Source organism: Hemiscyllium ocellatum, chromosome 1 (assembly GCF_020745735.1).
Source record: "Hemiscyllium ocellatum isolate sHemOce1 chromosome 1, sHemOce1.pat.X.cur, whole genome shotgun sequence".
Lineage (NCBI taxonomy): Eukaryota > Metazoa > Chordata > Chondrichthyes > Orectolobiformes > Hemiscylliidae > Hemiscyllium > Hemiscyllium ocellatum.
Window position 1 is genome coordinate 87428196 of NC_083401.1, and position 18947 is coordinate 87447142.

General features: G+C 41.2%; 1 protein-coding gene across 6 annotated transcripts in view; it reads right to left on the bottom strand.

The window, feature by feature from the left end:
* The window catches only part of pcm1 (pericentriolar material 1), a 156418-nt gene extending 137735 nt beyond the window's left edge, over window positions 1-18683 (bottom strand). For all 6 annotated transcript variants that reach the window (XM_060823968.1, XM_060823962.1, XM_060823943.1 and 3 more), the window contains exons 1-3: window positions 18452-18683; window positions 17370-17474; window positions 77-322 (exon numbers count right to left, since the gene is read on the bottom strand). In XM_060823968.1, coding sequence (XP_060679951.1) covers window positions 77-322; window positions 17370-17465 — 342 coding nt within the window. In that variant the 5' untranslated portion in view covers window positions 17466-17474; window positions 18452-18683. The remainder of the gene's footprint in view (window positions 1-76; window positions 323-17369; window positions 17475-18451) is intronic.
* Between the last annotated feature and the right edge of the window lie 264 nt (window positions 18684-18947).

The following is an 18947-nucleotide window of genomic DNA, read 5'->3' on the forward strand; positions in this document are numbered from 1 at the left end:
CCAAATATTTTCCAAAAAGGTTACAGAAAATGAAGATTAAAACATCTCTCAGGCAAGATTTCATCTCTTAACTTACCTCATCCAAATCACTGAAATTTATACGCTGTTTCAGCCTTTCAAGCTCTGCCGAGTCTGCAACAGAGAAATGAGACGCATGCTTTGTGGGAGGATAACTCTTGGGGGTTTTAGCCCTTCGTCGACCAACCCCTGGAGAGGACTCAGGAGAGATGTCATTTGTAAGTCGGCTTTCACTTCCTGCACTTAACTTTTTCTTGTTCTTCTCAGATGACCTGTTAGCTTTCTTGTACTGAAGACTCCAATCCTGAAAATAAAAATACAAATGTTGTCATGATCCCAGCTGACAGCAACATTGGACAATCAAATCCCAAAATGTAACTTGACTTGATAGACAAATTTTGGTTTTCCATTTGTTTACAGTGGTAGTCAGTCCGTGAACATTTTCACAAGAGATAATGTATTTTCAACAAAAGAACAAAAAATGGTTATTACTTCAAAGAAAAAAGAACAAACTATAGTACAAAGAATTATTTGAAACATATACATTACAAATATCAGCAGTAAAGAGGCAACCCTTATATCCCAATTATAACCTCAGGGGTACCCAAATTTCACTGAAGGTGGCTGCTTTCTCTTTGCTAAAGCTAGCATGGCTTGAGTTGTTTTTATGGAAAATTCCTATGCATTCATTGATTCTTGAAAGCGGAGTTGCAGGTATGTAGAACAATGAAGAAAGCGTTTGTTATGCTTTTCCTTTATTGGTCAGAGCATTGAGTTTAGGAGTTAGGAGGTCATGTTTCAGCTGTACAGGATACTGGTTAGGCCACTTTTGGAATGTGGTGTACAATTCTGGTCTCCCTCCTATGAAAAGGATGTTGTGAAACCTGAAAGGACTCAGAAATGATTTGCAAGGAAGTTGCCAGAGTTAGAGGGTTTGAGCTATTGGGAGATGCTGAATAGGCTGGGGCTGTTTTCTGCAGAGCGTCAGAGGCTGAGGGATGACCTTGTAGAGGTTTACAAAATAATGAGAGGCATGGATAGGGTATATAGATAAGGTCTTTTCCCTGGGGTGGGGGAGTCCAGAACTAGAGGGCATCGGTTTAAGTTGAGATGGGGAAAGATTTAAAAAAGGATCTAAGGAGCAACTTTTCCACGCATAGGGTATGTGTATACGGAATGAGCAGCTAGAGGAGGCTGATACAATTACAACATATAAAAGGCACGGATAGGAAGGGTTGGGTGAGTTATGGGCCAGGTGCTGGCAAATGGAACTAGATTAATTTAGGATATCTGGTCAGCATGGACAATTTGGACCAAAGAGTCTGTTTCCACACAGTAAATCTCAATGACTCTATGACTGTATGCAATTTTCATCAATTAATATGTCTCTGACATCTTTTGCTGCTTTCTTGTTAACTGTTTATATTGAACACAAAGTTCCATACACTCATTTATCCAAATGTCTTGTATGATGCCCTTCTCACTGACATCTCCAAAGCACCTTACTTCTTCAGTCTTGATGTTTCCAACTTTGATTTCTCTCCAGTCCTGCGTCATGACAATTTTTGACACTGTCAATAACAGCACCTGTGTTATACACCTCCTCTCTCTAAAAGAGACAGTTTTCTGTCTCCCTTTCTTGGTATATTTTAAACTTCAACCCAGAAAACATCTCAGTAATTATCTCCCCAGAGTTTTGGAACAGGAAGGATACCTTACCTGTCATTTAGCAATATACACATGAATTCTTGGAAATGGTTTGTTTAGTTCACTGTTCAAAATGGTTTTATGACTTTATCAGTGATACAAATAAGTTATATATCGCAGAACTGAAAAATAAAATCCATTTTTGCTTTATATTACAACCTAATTTTCATGAATACAATATATTTTGAGCCTTTATCACATTGTTCTATGGTACTAGTGCAGTGACTTTTGGATTACTTGTGTTAAATAAAAGTCACTAATCATCCAAAACAGATAGTCACAGCAGAATACTATGGTATAGATAAATGTGGGTGTGCTTATAATCATAAAAAAGTAAGCATGCAGCTATAGTAAAGACTCAAAGAAAGTACAACTTTGACCTTTATTGCAATGGGAACTAAAAACATTCGTAAAGAGGCTTTGCTACAATTTCAGAGGGCATTGGGAAGATCACAGAGAAAATTGTGTGTAGTTCTGGTCATCTTTAAGGAGGGACATACTTGTAATGGATGCATGCAATGATTCACTCATCTGATTCTGGGGTCAAAGGGGTTTTCTTATGGAGAAAGGATATGTCGATAGACATTGGAGCTTCTAACAGAACAAGAAACAATCTTATTGAAATGCAAGATTCTAAGGGGAGTTTGACCGTTGAGAAGATGATTGCCCTCATGAGGGAATCAGAACTGAGGTCACAGTTAAGTTAGACAGATTTTTGGTTGTCAAGGAAGTCAAGTTTATGTGACCTAGTTGGGGCAAAAAGAGTGATACATGCTGAGATGAAGGACAAGGCACAAATATTCACCGCATACACACAAAAAAAAAGCATACTAACAATATCAGTATAAATGGAGATGGTAGTTAACTTTTGTGGTGAAAATTGATAGGCAATCTTGAAATGTTTGGCTATGCTTAGAGCTACAGGTGGTCTACGTAGTTTTTACCCCAGGTTACACAAGGTATGAGAGTGGATATAGGAGGACTTACAATCTTCCAATTTTACCCAGTTACAGTTGAAGTGAAACACATATGTATTTGCAAATATGCACCACTATTCTAGTAAGTGTGTAAAGATTAACAAGTACTATCCTGCTTGCTTTTTAAAAACTGTTTCTCTAACATTCAATGTGGTTGTCTCCTATATATACTACAGTTGGTCAATGTCTAAGTCATTTTGCTTCATTGCAAACCCAATGGCAGAGAATTTGTGATCAGCAATGAAGCAAGAGCACTGGCCAATGAACTCAAAATAAACTGCAGTGACCATGAAATAACCGCTACTGAAATAGAATGATCTCTCTGGGAAGAACAAGAATTCGTATTGATGTTGCACATTTAATATAATTGAATTTCAGGGCACTTCTCAGAGAACTAAAAGGTTAGTCACATAAGGAAAAATGACAGATAATGAAATACTTGGTCAAACCGGAGCTTTAAAAATCTATCTCCCAGGAAGAAAGTAAGAGAATTCAGAGTCAAAGCTGGCTTGTCAAAATGGGTCAGTACGTATGAAGGCAATTTGATATTTTTTAAATTCCTTCCTAAGAATGTGGGATTTGCTGACTACACCAGTCTTCGCTGCACATCCTCAATTCCTACTGAAAAAGTGGTGGCAGTCCACACAGCATCACTATATCTACAGTGCTGTTACTGAGATAATTTCAGATGTTCCAGCCACAGTCAAAGAATGATGATATATCGTCAAATTAATGTGGCTGGCAGGGAACCTGTAGGGGTGGTGCTCCCATACATCTGCTGCCTTTTTATTCTAGATTGTAGAAGTTGTGCATGTGGAAGATGCTGTACAAAGAGCCTTGGAGACTTGTTATCTTATAAATGGTACAGACTTTGGAGTGTCTGTTCGCTGAGCAACTAGTTTGTAATGCAGAGTGATGCCAACAGCGTGGGTTCAATTCCCACTCCAGCTGAAGTTACTATGAAGGATTTTCCTTCTCAACCCCTTCCCTGTCCTGAAGCATGCCGACCCTCAGGTTGAACTACCACTAGGTGTTTCTTTCTAATGAGATGCAACACTACAGCAACTTTACTTTTACACTGTTGCTCAGTCACCAATTGTGGAAGTGTTGGATAGGGTGCCAATCAAGCAAACTGCTTTGCCCTGAACGGTATGGAGATTCTTGAGTATTTTTGGAGTTGCTAGTGTCCAGTCATAGCGATATACAGCATGAAAACAGACCCCTCGGTCCAACTCATCCATGACGACCAGATATCCTAAACTAATCTAGTCCCATTTACCAGCACTTCACCCGTATCCTTAAGGCATAGGAGCAGAAATTAAATCATTCAGCCCATCGAGTCTGCTCCAACATTCAATCATGGCTGATAAGTTTCTCAACCCCATTCTCCCTGCAATCCTTGATCCCCTTGATATTGAAGAATCTATCTATCTCATTCTTAACTGTACTCAATGACCTAGCCTTCATAGCCTTCTGTGGCAATGCACTCCACAGATTCACCACTCTCTAGCTGAAGTCTCTCTTTATCTCCATTCTACAAGATCTTCCCTTTACTCTCAGGCTATGGAGAAAGTGAGGACTGCAGATGCTGGAGTACCAGAGTTGAAAAATGTAGAGCTGGAAAAACACAGCAGGCCAGGCAGCATCCGAGGAGCAGAAGAATCGACGTTTCGGGCATAAGCCCTTCTTCCTGACCCTTGCAGATGACCATTCGTCACCGGCTGTCATCCTGAGAAGGACCTTTTTATTCCCACTCTCTGCTTTTGTCAGCATGGATAGCCAAGCTTCTATCCATGCTAGTACCTTGCCTCTGACACCATGGGCCCTATTTTATTCAGTAGCCTCGTGTGCAGCACCTTCTTAACATCTATCGGCTTTCCTTGGTCTAAACTGCCTGTTACTTCCTCAAAAAGATTCTAGCCTATTTGTCAGACATGACTCCCCTTGATGAGACCATGCTGACTTTGCCCTATTTTACCATACACTTCCAAGTGTTCGGAAATCTCATCCCTGACAAACCTCTAAATCCTTCCTATTCATATACCATCCAGATACCCTTTAACTATTGTAATTGTACTAACCTTCACCACTTCTTATGGCAGCTCATTCCATACATGCATAACCTTTGATGTGAAAAGGTGCCTCTTCTTACGTCCCTTTTATATCTTCCCCCTCTCACCCTAAATTTATGCCCTCTAGTTCTGGGCTTCCCCACCCCAGAGAAAAATCCTTGTCTATTTATAAATCTCTACAAAGGTCCACCCTCAGTAAAATGGAGGCTGTTCCATCACATTCCCAACGTTGACACATCATAGTGCACAAGCTTTGAGGAGTTATGAGGGAAGTTATTTTCCACCAAATTCGGAGGGTCTGACTTGTTCTTGTAGCTTCAGTATTGAAACAGCTGATCCAGCACAGTTCCTTAGTCAATAATAGCCCCTCGGATGTTGAAATTAGGAGATTCAGCAATAATAAGGCCATTGAATATCAAGGATAATGGTTGAATTTTCTCTCAGCAGAGATGGTTATTATGTAATATTTGTGCGGCAAAAAATGTTTCTTATCAGATAAAACAGTACAACACAAGAACAGAACCTTCAGCTGACCATGACACCATTCTAAACTAAATCCCATCTGTCTGCACATTGCCCATATTCCTCTATGCCCTTGTTCACATGTCTATCCAAGTGCCTCTTAAACACTGCTATCATCTCTGCTTCTAGCACTTAACCTTTAAGGTATCCACCTACCACTGTGTAATAAAACTTTCCTCGCGCATCACTTTCAAACTTTTCCCCTATGCCCCTACCATTTGACATTTCCAACCTGGGAAAAAGATTTCAAGTAATTGCTGCCTCTCAATTTTTGATACTTGTATCAAGTAGCCCCTCAGCCTCTGATGCAGTAACCAAAACAACCAAAATCAAAACCAAAAACTGCTGAAAAAGCAAAACAGGTCTGGCAGCATCTGTGGTGAGAAATCAGAGTTAACATTTTGGGTCCAGTGATCCTTCCTCAGAACTTAAACCCAAATCTTAAAACTAAAATAACCCAAATTTGTCTATAGCTAATTCACTCCATTCCAGGCAACATTGTCTTTTGCACTCTCTCCAGATTCCACATTCTTCCTATAGGACGGTAACCAGAACTGCACAAAATATTCCAAATATCATTTAGGGAGAACACAAAGGCATTTTACACTTGTGTGAGGAAAAAGAGAATGGTCAAAGAAAAGTAGGGCCGATCAGGGATAGCATAGGGAATTTGTGTGTGGAGTCTGAGGAGGTAAGGGAAGCCCTAAATGAATTTTTTGCTTCTGTCTTTACAAAAGAAACAAACTTTGTAGTGAATGAAACCTTTGAAGAGCAGGTGTGCATGTTGAAATGGATAGAGATAGAGGAGGCTGATGTGCTGAAAATTTTGTCAAACATTAAGATTGACAAGTCGCCCGGCCCGGACCAGATTTGTCCTCGGCTGCTTTGGGAAACAAGAAATGCAATTGCTTCGCCACTTGCGAAGATCTTTTCATCCTCGCTCTCCACTGAAGTCGTCCTGAGGACTGGAGAGAGGCAAATGTAATTCCTCTCTTCAAGAAAGGAAATTGGGAAATCCCGGCAATTACAGACCAGTAAGTCTCATATCTGTCGTCTGTAAGATGTTAAAAAGGATTCTGAGGGATAGGATTTATGACCATCTGGAAGAGCATGGCTTGATTAAATGCAGTCAAACACAGCTTTGTGAGGGGCAGGTCATGCCTCACAAACCTTATCGAGTTCTTTAAGGATGTGACTAGAAAAGTTGATGAGGGTCGAGCTGTGGATGTTGTGTATATGGACTTCAGGAAGGCATTTGATAAGGTTCCCCATGGTAGGCTCATTCAGAAGGTCAGGAGGAATGGGATTCAGGGGAACATAGCTGTCTGGATACAGAATTGGCTGGCCAACAGAAGACAGCGAGTGGTAGTAGAAGGAAAATATTCTGCCTGGAAGTCTGTGGTAAGTGGTGTTCCACAGGGCTCTCTCCTTGGGCCTCTATTGTTTGTAATTTTTATTAATGACTTGGATGAGGGGATTGAAGGATGGGTCAGCAAGTTTGCAGACGATACAAAGGTTGGAGGTGTTGTTGACAGTATAGAGGGCTGTTGTAGGCTGCAGCAGGACATTGACAGGATGCAGAGATGGGCTAAGAGGTGGCAGATGGAGTTCAACCTCAATAAATGCGAGGTGATGCATTTTGGAATGTCGAATTTGAAAGCTGAGTACAGGATTAAGGATAGGATTCTTGGCAGTGTGGAGGAACAGAGGGATTTTGGGGTGCAGGTGCATAGATCCCTTAAAATGGCCACCCAAGTGGACAGGGTTGTTAAGAAAGCATATGGTGTTTTGGCTTTCATTAACAGGGGGATTGAGTTTAAGAGTCGTGAGATCTTGTTGCAGCTCTATAAAACTTTGGTTAGATCGCATTTGGAATACTGCATCCAGTTCTGGTCGCGCTATTATAAGAAAGATGTGGATGCTTTGGAGAGGGTTCAGAGGAGGTGTACCAGAATGCTGCCTGGACTGGAGGGCTTATCTTATGAGGAGAGATTGACTGAGCTCGGACTTTTTTCATTGGAGAAAAGGAGGAGAAGAGGGGACCTAATTGAGGTATACAAGATAATGAAAGGCATAGATAGAGTCGAAAGCCAGAGACTATTTCCCAGGACAGAAATGACTAACATGAGGTGTCATAGTTTTAAGCTGGTTGGAGGAAAGTATAGAGGGGATGTCAGAGGCGGGTTCTTTACACAGAGAGTAGTGAGAGCATGGAATGCATTGACAGCAGCAGTTGTGGAGGCAGGGTCATTGGGGACATTTAAGAGAAACCTGGACATGCATATGGTCACAGAAATTTGAGGGTGCATACATGAGGATCAGTGGTCGGCACAGCATCGTGGGCTAAAGGGCCTGTTCTGTGCTGTACTGTTCTATGTTCTAATGTTCTAACTGAAGTGTTTTAGAGCTGCATCACAACTAACCAACTTTTATACTTAATGCTCCAACCAATAAAGGCAAGAATGCCATAAACCTTCTTTTGCACTTGATCCATTTATGTTGCCACATTCAGGGAGCTATGGACTTCACCCCAAGACCCTTCCCTATAACAATGCTCCTAAGGGTTCTGCCATTTTCCATGTATTTTTCTCTTGCATTTGACCTCCCAAACTGCATCACTTCACACTTGTCAGATTAAACTCCATCTGCCATTTCTCCACCCATTTTTCCCAACTGGTCTATATCCTTCTGTATCTTTTGATATCCTTCCTCACTATCCACAACTCCACACATCTTCATGACATCGAGGCATACAGCATGGAAACAGACTCTTCAGTCCAACCCATGCATGCCTATGTCTTGCACACAGTATACCTGCAACTGAGATGACTGAATACCAATCATAATAATGCGCCTTTGTGGAGTCATCTTTGGGAAAATATGACTAGACTTGAAAAGTTATGCATTGGAATTTCAGAGGGGCCTGGACTACATGGGCCACAGTGAGATTTGTGGCAGAATTAGTCAAAACGTCCAGCAAGGCCAATCTCAACATAGGGAAGGTGACCTTGCAGAGGTTTATAAAATCATGACGGGTATAGATAAGGTGAAAGACAGGTGTCTTTTCCCTTAGGTGGGATTTTTTTTACGACGAGTAGACATATGTTTAAGATGAGAGGAAAAAGATTTTAAAAAAGACACAAGGGGCAATTTTTTTTCTAAGAGTGGAATGAACTTGCAGACGAAGTGGTGGATGTAGGTTCAGTTACAACTTTTAAAAGACATGTAGATAAATACAGGAATAAGAAACAAGTCCTTCTGGTGTTGTGTGATTTTTAACTCTGTTTGTGATTGTAAGGGACCTTCATTTGTTGTCTTTTTCTATTAATTTACCTGTAGGAGTTTTAAAGTTCAATACTTTTCCCTACAAGCTTACAGTAATACTCTATCTTCCTTCTCTTAACCAATCCCTTTGTCTTCCCATGCTGAAATCTAAGCTGTCCCCAATCCTCAGGCCTTAGCATGATTTTTGGTGCATTTGTATTCCTTGGAATATTATGCCTAATTTCCCTTTCTTAGCCAGAGTCAGGCCACCTTTCTGGCTTTCTTTTTGAGCCAGAGAGGAATGAAGAGTTGTTGAAAATCCTCTATGCGTTCTTCAAATATTTGCCATTGCCTAGTCACCAAAAACATCTGCTTAGGTGGCAGTGGAGAAGGACTACTGATCCTGGGGACCATCTATTCTTCTCCTTGTTTCTTCCCTTTTTATCCTCTTCTCTTTCTTTGCTTTTGCTTCTTTTTTATTTTACTTATTTATTGTTGAAAAACTCTCAGTAACTGCATCGGCTGCAGGTTAGCCCAGTGCAGACTTATGGCAGTGACACTGGAAGAGAGTGTGGATTCCCAATGGCTTCTGCACTGATGAGATTATTCTAGCACCGATTTATGGCTGTTGTTGAAAAGGCAAGTTTGGTTCCCAGCAGCGTCTGCATCCAGTGCAGATTCATGGAGGTGGCACAGAGGTGAATGTGGGCCCAGAACAAGACCCAGCTGCACTGGTGAGGTGGACCCAAAGCGGACTCATGGAGGTGCCAGTGCAGTACCCAATGGCATTGATGGCATCTGCCGTGGCGAGATCCAGCAAGGACTCAGTGACAAGGCCGTTGGAGGTGGAGGGTGACCTTGCAGAGGTTTATAAAATCATGAGGGGTGCAGATAAGGTGAATGGCTGATGTGTTTTCCCTTGGGTGGGTTTTTTTAAGACTAGTGGACATATGTTTAAGATGAGAGGAGAAAGATTTAAAAAAGACACGAGGGGCAATTTTTTAAAATAGGAGTGGAATGAACTTGCAGACAAAGTGGTGGATGCGTGTATAGTTACAACTTTTAAAAGACATTTAGATAAATAGATTAATAAGAAATATTTGGAGGGATATGGGGCAAGTGCAGGCAGGACAAGTTTAGTGTGGGATTATGGTTGTTGTGGACTGATTGGACCGAAGGCTGCATGAGTCTGTACTGCATGACTCTATATTAAAGCAAGCAGCTGTAGAAATACTGAATGCACTGGATTCCTCTTGCAGCAGTCCTTAAATTGGCATTGGCAGTTTGGGCAAATGCCAATTTCTAAAAGGGTAAGTAACCAAAAAAGCTAACAAGATTTTTGTTAGCCAGTTAGCTTAACATCAGTCATTGAGAAAATGTAAACCAGCTTCAGAAGGTTTTGGACTGGCTTACTGAATGGCCAAGAACATAACATTTGGAATATAATGTGGAAAAATGTAAAGTTATCCATTTTGGACAAGAGAACAGATTGCTCACAGTATTTATAAATGATATGGATTGTAAAGAGATTTTCATAAGAGTCAAGGAACAGATTGAAAAGCCTTGAATAACCTGAAGTTTATAATGCATTTAATACGGAAATCTGCTCTGGAATAGTCAAGTCTAGAGGTATCAAGCAAATGCAAAGGTATCCTTGGCCTCTCTACTAATAAACATCATGAATGAGTTAATGAAAACAACTAAGGCGTATGGGATCTAGTCAAACCCAAATGCAAAACTTCTGCAAATTGAAATCTCTCTACACTTCAAAGTAGCTGTCCATTGAGAGGATGAAGACACAGCATAAGACTCACCACAAAGAACAACTGCCGAGTACAAAGAGTACCCACCGAAACTTCAGCAACTCTCAATTACCCAATAAGATTCAAGGCTTATTCAGTGCTGTCAAAATGATCTATGGCCCAAGCACTTAAGGACCTAACCCAATGAAAGTCATATATGGGGACTGTCTTCATCAGGTTGACAAAGGCAGTCAATATTATCCATTCAGAAAAACATTAACAGTCTTGACTTTTGACTGATTGCCCGAATTATCCAAAATTGGAGTCTTCTTGTTGTCTGAAACAGGAAAAATTATTGCAGAGTTCTCCTCATTTACCTCCAAAAAGTGGCCAAGGAGTGGCAACACCATTTTCACATACTGGAGCACCATAAACATGCATAGCAATAAGAAAAATGAAAAGAACAGCACTAATAGTTCTACATTACTCAACTTTACCAAATCCATAGACTGTCAAGTATGTAGACTCAAAGTTGACTGCCTTCAGACATTTGTGATAAGTGTTCTGGAAATTCCCTGATAACATGCGAGCTTCAACCCCAAACAAAGTCACCACCACAAACCCTATTTCATGCAGGCTGGGGGTCAAACAAGGCTGTGACATCACATCACCCCTGTTCTCCATCATGATTGCTGAAATAGTGTCTCTCTCCTCCAGCAAATTACTACAGGCATGGAGATGACTCATTTAAATTACACTTGGACAAGGAACTTTGCAATTTATACCATCGTCAATCCAGAATCACTTCAAATGCAATCACTGAGCTTCACTACACAAATTATGCTTGCATGCATTAACTCATACAAACGAGAAACAAAACTAAGCCACTCACTTTGGACCTGCTCAACTATTCAAAAAGATCATGGCTGATCTGATTTCAACCGCAACTCTACATTGACACATACCCCCAGTAATCTTCTGGTTCCTTGATTATCAAGAATTTATCTACATCTGCCTTAAACATATTTAAAGATCTTGCATCCACAGCCTTTTGAGAAAGGGAATTCCAAAGTCTCTTAGCCCTCTGAGTGAAAAAATGTTTCCTCATCTTGGTCTCAAATTAACTAGCTTCTTTATTCAAACAATGACTGCTCCAGATCACTCCTGAATGCTTAACTAGAGCACATGCAAAACAGGATTTTCACAAAACGTCTGTAAACGAGAGGCGGTCATAGCCTGTGGATAAGGGGTAGCAAATTTAAAAGAGTTGAGGAGAAACTACTTTTCCAAAGGGCTGTGAATCTGTGGAATTTCCTAACCCAAATTGTGGTGGATGCTGGGACTTTAAGGAATTAGACATACTTCTAATTGGTAATGGGTTGAAGAGATATGGTGGGAAGACAAGAAAATGCTGTGAGGAGCATATCAGTCATGATCAAATCAGTCATGATCAAGTCAGAGCAGACTTAATAGGCCAAATGGCCTAATCCTGCTCCTATATCTTATGAACTTATGGAAGTCAGAGGTTTTTTTGCAACCAGCTTGCGTGAATAACACTTTCCTGAAACGCAATCCCTCTTGTTTCTGAACTACTAATTTCTATCAACACTCCACTGGCTCTATCCTTTCCCAGAGCTGCAAAGTGTTGCCCTTCCCACCCAAAGTAGGTTAACCCTTCCCCAATAATGCAAGCTATACATTCCTGCTAGACCAAGCTCTTAAAGATGAAGTCCATCCAGTCTGAAAAGGTCAATTCTAGCTCAGAATTTTAACAACATCTGAGCAATTGAATACTTTCCTGACCTTGCAGTTTCCCTAGCCATGTGTTAACCCATTACACCCTTCAGTTTCTGAACTGTTTATTTCCTATTACATGGCACCATGGTGTAATCCAGATTGTTATCTTAGTGGCTCTATTTTTAAAATTCTTCCCAATTTCTGAAACTCTGAATGAAGGATCTCGCCAAAAAGGGCTGTATACATGCATAGAGATTTGGTGAGCTTAAGAAATAGGCATGAAAAAATAATTAGTTATTTTCTGCAATTGCTCAAGTTTGGGAATCAACAAATTGACATTTTTCAAATTAATTGCAAAATGTGTCATTATTTCTATAGGTCAACAAGATGGTAACAACTGCACACAAACTCATTTGCACATAGAAATTTAATCAATAAAAATTGGCACTACTTGTCGAAAATGAGTTTAACAGTTCATCATTGAGGAAATTGTGACGAGGAAGAAAAAGTATAATATACATCAATTTGAAATACCAAGTAATATGATGCAAAGCCTTATTTTGTCTAAGACAACATAGATGTTCCTGAAACTGCTCACTATCCACTGGACAACGTATACCAGATATGAAAAAATATCATTTGTATATTGTTATAATTTGATCTAACCAGGTTTCATGTTTTGTTTTCATTGAAACGAGCACATAATATTGCTGGTAAGTTGCAATAATTGAAGATAAATAAATCAAACAACACATTTAAAAAATTCAAAACATACCGTAAAAATACAATCACATTTATTTCAAACACATCCCAATCAAGTATCCAAACACTAGAGTGAATCCCCTTGTCTACAAGTATGTGACTTATCTGTGGCTTCAGTTATCTGCCTTGTGAATCTGATAGCCTCTCCCTGAAGCCTTCACTGAACCAAGCTTAGACTTTCTCAGATTCAAATAAATTTTTTAACCAAAAGCATATGGTCTGAAACATTTAAACTAAATCGCTCTCACTCAAGTAAACACTTTCTTACCAATTCCAAACTGCCATCCTTTCTCAGGGGTATCTACTTACGCATCCTGTCTTGATAAAATCTTATTCAAACTTCCAAACTGCAATTAAAACAATTTTCTTTCATCTACAAATATTTCCTAGAGTCATAAAGATGTGCAGCATGGAAACAGACCCATCAGTCCAACTCATCCATACGGATCAGAATATCCCAATCCAAACAAGTCTCACCTGCCAGCACCCAGCCCATATCCCTCCAAACCCTTTCTATTCATACACCCATCCAGATGCCTTTTAAATGTTGCAGTTGTACTAGTCTGCACCACTTCATCTGGCAGCTCATTCCATGCACATACCACCCTCTGCGTGAAAATGTTGCCCTGTAGGTCTCTTATATCTTTCCCCTCTCACCCTAAACCTATGCCCTCTAGTTCTGGATTCTCCCATCCCAGGGAAAAAACCGTGTCTACTTACCCTATCCATGCCCTTCATGATTTTTTAAACCTCTATAAGGTCAGCCGTCAGCCATCAGCCTCCGACGCTCCAGGGAAAACAGCCTCAGCCTGTTTAACCTCTCCCTATAGCTCAAATCCTCCAACCCTGGCAACATCTTTGTAAATCTTTTCTGAACCCTTTCAAGTTTCACAACATATTTCTGACAGGAAGGAGACCAGAATTGCACGCAATATTCCAACAGGGGCCTGACCAATGTCCTGTACAGCCGCAACATGACCTACTAACTCTTGTACTCAATGCTCTGACAAATAAAGGAAAGCATACCAAATGCAGCCTTCACTATCCTATCGACCTGCGACTCTACTTTCAAGGAACCTTGAACCTGCACTCCAAAGTCTCTTTGTTCAGCAACACTCCTGAGGGCCTTACCATTCAGTGTAAACTTTCTGTCAAGATTTGCTTTCCCAAATTGCAGCACCTTGCATTTATCTAAATTAAATTCCATCTGCCACTCCTCAGCCCGTTGGGTCATCTGATCAAGATCTCGTTGTAATCCGAGGTAACCTTGTTCACTATCCACTACACCAACAATTTCTGTATTACCTGCAAACTTACTAACTGTACCCTTTAAGCTCACATCCAAATCATTTACATAAATGACAAAAAGTTGTGGAACCAGCACTGATCCTTGTAGCCCTCCAGTGGTCACAGGCCTCCAGTCTGAAAAGGAACCCTCCATCACAACCCCCTGTCTTCTACCTTCGAACCAATTCTGTATCCAAATGGCTAGTTTTCCCTGTATTCCATGAGATCTAACCTTGCTAACCCAATCTCCCATGGGGAACCTTGTTGAATGTCTTACTTAAGTCCATATAGATCATATTCATTGCTCTGCCCTCATCACTCTTCTTTGTTACTTCTTCAAAAAACTCAAACAAGTTTGTGAGACATGATTTCTAAAGCACAAAGCCATGTTGACTATCCCAAATCAGTCCTTGCCTTTCCAAATACATGTACATCCTGTCCCTCAGGATTCCCTCCAACAACTTGCAAACCACTGACGTCAGGCTCACCAGGATATAGATCCCTGGCTTGTACTTACCACCATTCTTAAATAGGGGTACCAGATTAGCCAACCTCCAGGCTTCCAACACCTCACCTGTGACTATTGATGATACAAACATCTCAGCAAGAGGCTCAGCGATCACCTTCCTAGCTTCCCACAGAGGTCTACGGTACACCTGATCAGATCCTGGGAATTTATCCACTCTTATGCGTTTCAAGATATCCAGCACTTCCTCCACCGTAAAATGGACATTGTTCAAGATGTCACCATCTATTTCCCTACATTTTATATCTTCCTTGTCCTTTTCCGCAGTAAACACTGATGCAAAATATTTGTTTAGTATCTCCCCCAACTCCTGCGACTCCACACAAAGCCTGCCTTGTTGATCTTTAAGGCACCCAATTATCTCCCTTGTTACCCTTTCGATTCTCCTTAACCCAATTTGTCAAAGCTATCTCATGTCCTCTTTTTGCCCTTCTGATTTCCCACCTAAGTACACTCCTACTGCCTTTGTACTCTTCTAAGGATTCAATTGATCTATTCTGTCTATACCTGACATATGCTTCCTTCTTTTTCTGAACCAAACCCTCAATTACTTTGGTCATCCAGCATTCTCTATACCTACCAGCCTTTCCTTTCACATTAACAGGGATATACCATCTCTGGACTCTCATGATCTTATTTCTAAAGGCTTCCCATTTTCCAGCCGTCCTTTTACCTGTGAACACCTGCTACCAATCAGCTTTTGAAAGTGCTTGCTTAATACTGTCAAAATTGGCCTTCTCCAATTTAGAGCTTCAACTTTTAGATCCAGTCTATCTTATTCCATCACTATTTTAAAACTAATAGACTTATGGTTGCTGGCCCCAAAGTGCTCCCCCACTGACACGTCAGTCACCTGCCCTGCCTTATTTACCAAGGGTAGGTCAGGTTTTGCACCTTCTCTCATAGGTACATCCATATACTGAATCAGAAAATTTTCTTATACCTACTTAAATTCCTCTCCATCTAAACCCTTACCACTATGACAGTCTCAGTCTATGTTTGAAAAGTTATAATCCCTTACCATAACCACTCTATTATTCCTACAGATAACTGAGATCTCCGTCAAGGGCGGGGGAGAATCAATTGCTGACCTTGCAAACTGAAATTGTAACATTCAACTGTTAACTTCACAATGATAAAAACTTCCATTTGCCTTGATGAACACTATGTCAGACTGTAAAGAAAAAATCACCACGGCTATAGAAATATCTATGAGTTGATCATAAAACCACTTCAGACACCTGGTTTAAAAGAATGACAATTGTGGTTGCTTTATGTCAGAATCTCAGCTCCAAGACACCTCTGCAGAATTTTATCAGAGTAGTGTCCAAGACCCAACCATCTCAGTTCATTGATCAATGACCTTCCCTCCACAATAAGGTCAGAAGTAGGGATGGTCGTTGATGAATGTGCAATGTTCAGCACCATTCGTTCAGATCCATCTGGAGAGAATGCTTTCTATAATGCATCCCAAAAAATTGGTAAGAGACATGCCAAATTTCCTTACCCTCCAGAGAAATTTGAGACATTATTGTTTTCTTGACCATCACATCACGTGGGTGGACAAGGACAGATTGTCATGATCATCACTGCTAAGGATGTGACGCTTTTGACCCATCTCAACTTCAGCACCAGTGAAGTTGAAAGGAGCATGCCCTGCAACTTGTTCCCCCAAGTAATGAGCAGATCTTTCGTTTTGCTGATGTTGAGGAAGACAGTTTTATCTTTATACCATGTCAGCAAGCACTCTCCCTCATTCCTGTATTGTGTCTTATCATGGTTTGCGATCCGACCTACAACAGCCGTGTCATCAGTGAACTACCGTAGCAGCAAGAGCAGGTCAGAGGCTAGGAATCCTGCAGTGAGTAACCCACCTCCTAAATCCCAAAGCCTGCCCATTATCTCCAAAGGACAAGTCAGGAGCATGAAACAGAATATTCCCCACTTGCCTGGACAGGTACAGCTCCAACAACATTCAACCAGGACAAAGCAACCTTGATTCACACCACATGCACAAACATTCACTTCCTCCATCAGCAAAGCTCAGTAGCAGTAGGTACCCTCTTCAAGATGCACTGCAGAAATTCAGCAAAGCTCCTTAGCCAGCATCTTCCAAACTCTCAAACACTACTACCTAGAAGGACAAAGGCACAAACATATGAGAAAACTATCACTTGCAAATTCCTTTCCAAGTCACTCACCATCCTAACTTGAAAATATATCATTATTCCTTCGGTGTTGCTGAGTCAAAATCCTACAACAGCATAGTAAATGTATTGAGACCAAAAAGATCGCAGTGGTTCAAGGCACCATCATCTTCTGAACAGCAAGTTAGGGTGGTCAATAAATCAATAAAATTAACCAGCCAGAGTTGGTCTCATCACACAAGTAAATTTTTAAAAACCTATACGTCACTTGTTCAAAACAAATATTAGGACATTGATAAATCACACACCTTACATCACAATATCACAAAGTTATCCAGTCAGGTCATTTGCAGAGAATTCGTAATTCCTATAGTTCCACATGATCTGTTCACCGGTTTTGCCAGTATTTTGAAATCACAAAGGAAGAAAATGGAATAAACAAATTGATTATTTCAAAACCAAGCTGCCTTATATTTGACCGACTTATCTGTCCTTGACACCGAAGAAAAAATTCCCAGCAATGAATTTCTACCATAATGCATAATCACCAACTTAATATTAACATATTTTCTTGGAACTTTAACACAACTGAAATAACTTTGACTTACCCGGTTATTAAGCTGATCATCCAGACTTCCATTATTCACAGTGCAGTTATGATCTTCAATACTTTCCTCAAACAAAGGATCACCACCAGTTGCCATCTCCAATTACTAGAGACAAGACAGTTGGTACATTATTTAGCATAACATTTGAAGATCACACAGTTTATTTTAACATTTAAGTGAAAATATTTAATCAAAAATGCCTTCTAATACAGTACATCATTTAATGTCTCTTCTATTGTCTTCAACCATGGCTGAATTCTCACATCCGAGCTTGAATCAGAAGATAGTGTGCTGATGTACCAATCCAGAGATTCGGGCACCAAATCTAGCATGACCAAGGAAGTGCTGCCCTGTCATAGGCATTAAACTGTGGCCTTGATTCCCCTGTCAGGCAGATATATTTCAATGCATTCACTATAGAAGAACCAAGTTTATTTCTCATTCAACAGCAAAAATGTTTTACACACAAAAATAGAGGTTTGGTATCATCCACAGAGAGAAAACAGAGGTAATGTTCTGAGGTTATACACTAAATGTGTATTTGTTAGTTTGACCCTTTGATCTTTTACTATGGATACTGTGTCCCATGATCCTGACGAAGCAGCAGCGCTCCGAAACCCTGTCCTTCCAAGTAAACCTGTTGGACTAAACCGGGTGTTGTGTGAATTTTTAACTCTTACCACACTGCTGTTTATCAGACTCTCCGGTTTGTAAACTGACTGCCAACCTGCCTGAATAACAAGCTCGGAATACTTCACTGATTCTCATGTTCTTCAAAGCATCCTGAGACAGTGAAAGGTGCTGTCCTTCCATCCCAAAACCTACACACGCGGGATCGCAAAGGGAAACATCCGACCAGCACAGGTGTACAAAAAATTACAACCAACTATCCCTGCAATTACAAACAAGACCGTAAAGCTCTCAATAATTTATTTCCACCAGTTGTTCTATTCAGACCGATCGGGGATGGTGGGAATCGCGGCGGCTCGGTGGGGTCGTCACCCCGGGCAACGGGTGGGGAGGAGGGGACTGGGGCCCCCAAGGCGAAGCGAAGGCCCTGACAACGACGAGGCGATCCCTACCTGCCACAACAGGAGCAGGAGCTCTTCCCGTGTCCCCGCCGGCCCGGCTCGATGTCGGCTCCTCACTCAGCTCCCCGGGGAAGCGGCTGCCTGGCTCTGGCTCTGGCTCTGGAGAGGTGGGGGAAGGGCCGAGCTCAGTAACGGAACCCCCCCCCTCTGCACCTCGCGGGCTCGAGCGCGCTCTCTCCCGCCAAACCCCCCCACGAGCGCTGCCGCAGCCGTTACCGAAACCATAGAGATGGAGCCGGAAATGACGCAAGTGCAGGACAACAACAACCACCAGCGCGAGGGAGGGGGGAATCAGCCGCCACTTCCGCATCCGGGTACATAAATCTTGACCGCCCGGCAAACCGAAATATTCAGATAGAGGTGAAGTAGAGTAGTTTGGGTGGGTGGCGGGAGGTGGAGATTTAAAAACAAACTGCACAGACACATGTACATTGTTTCGGTGTTTTAAAACAAAACTTGCTTACTGACCTTGGGTTTTCAAGTGATT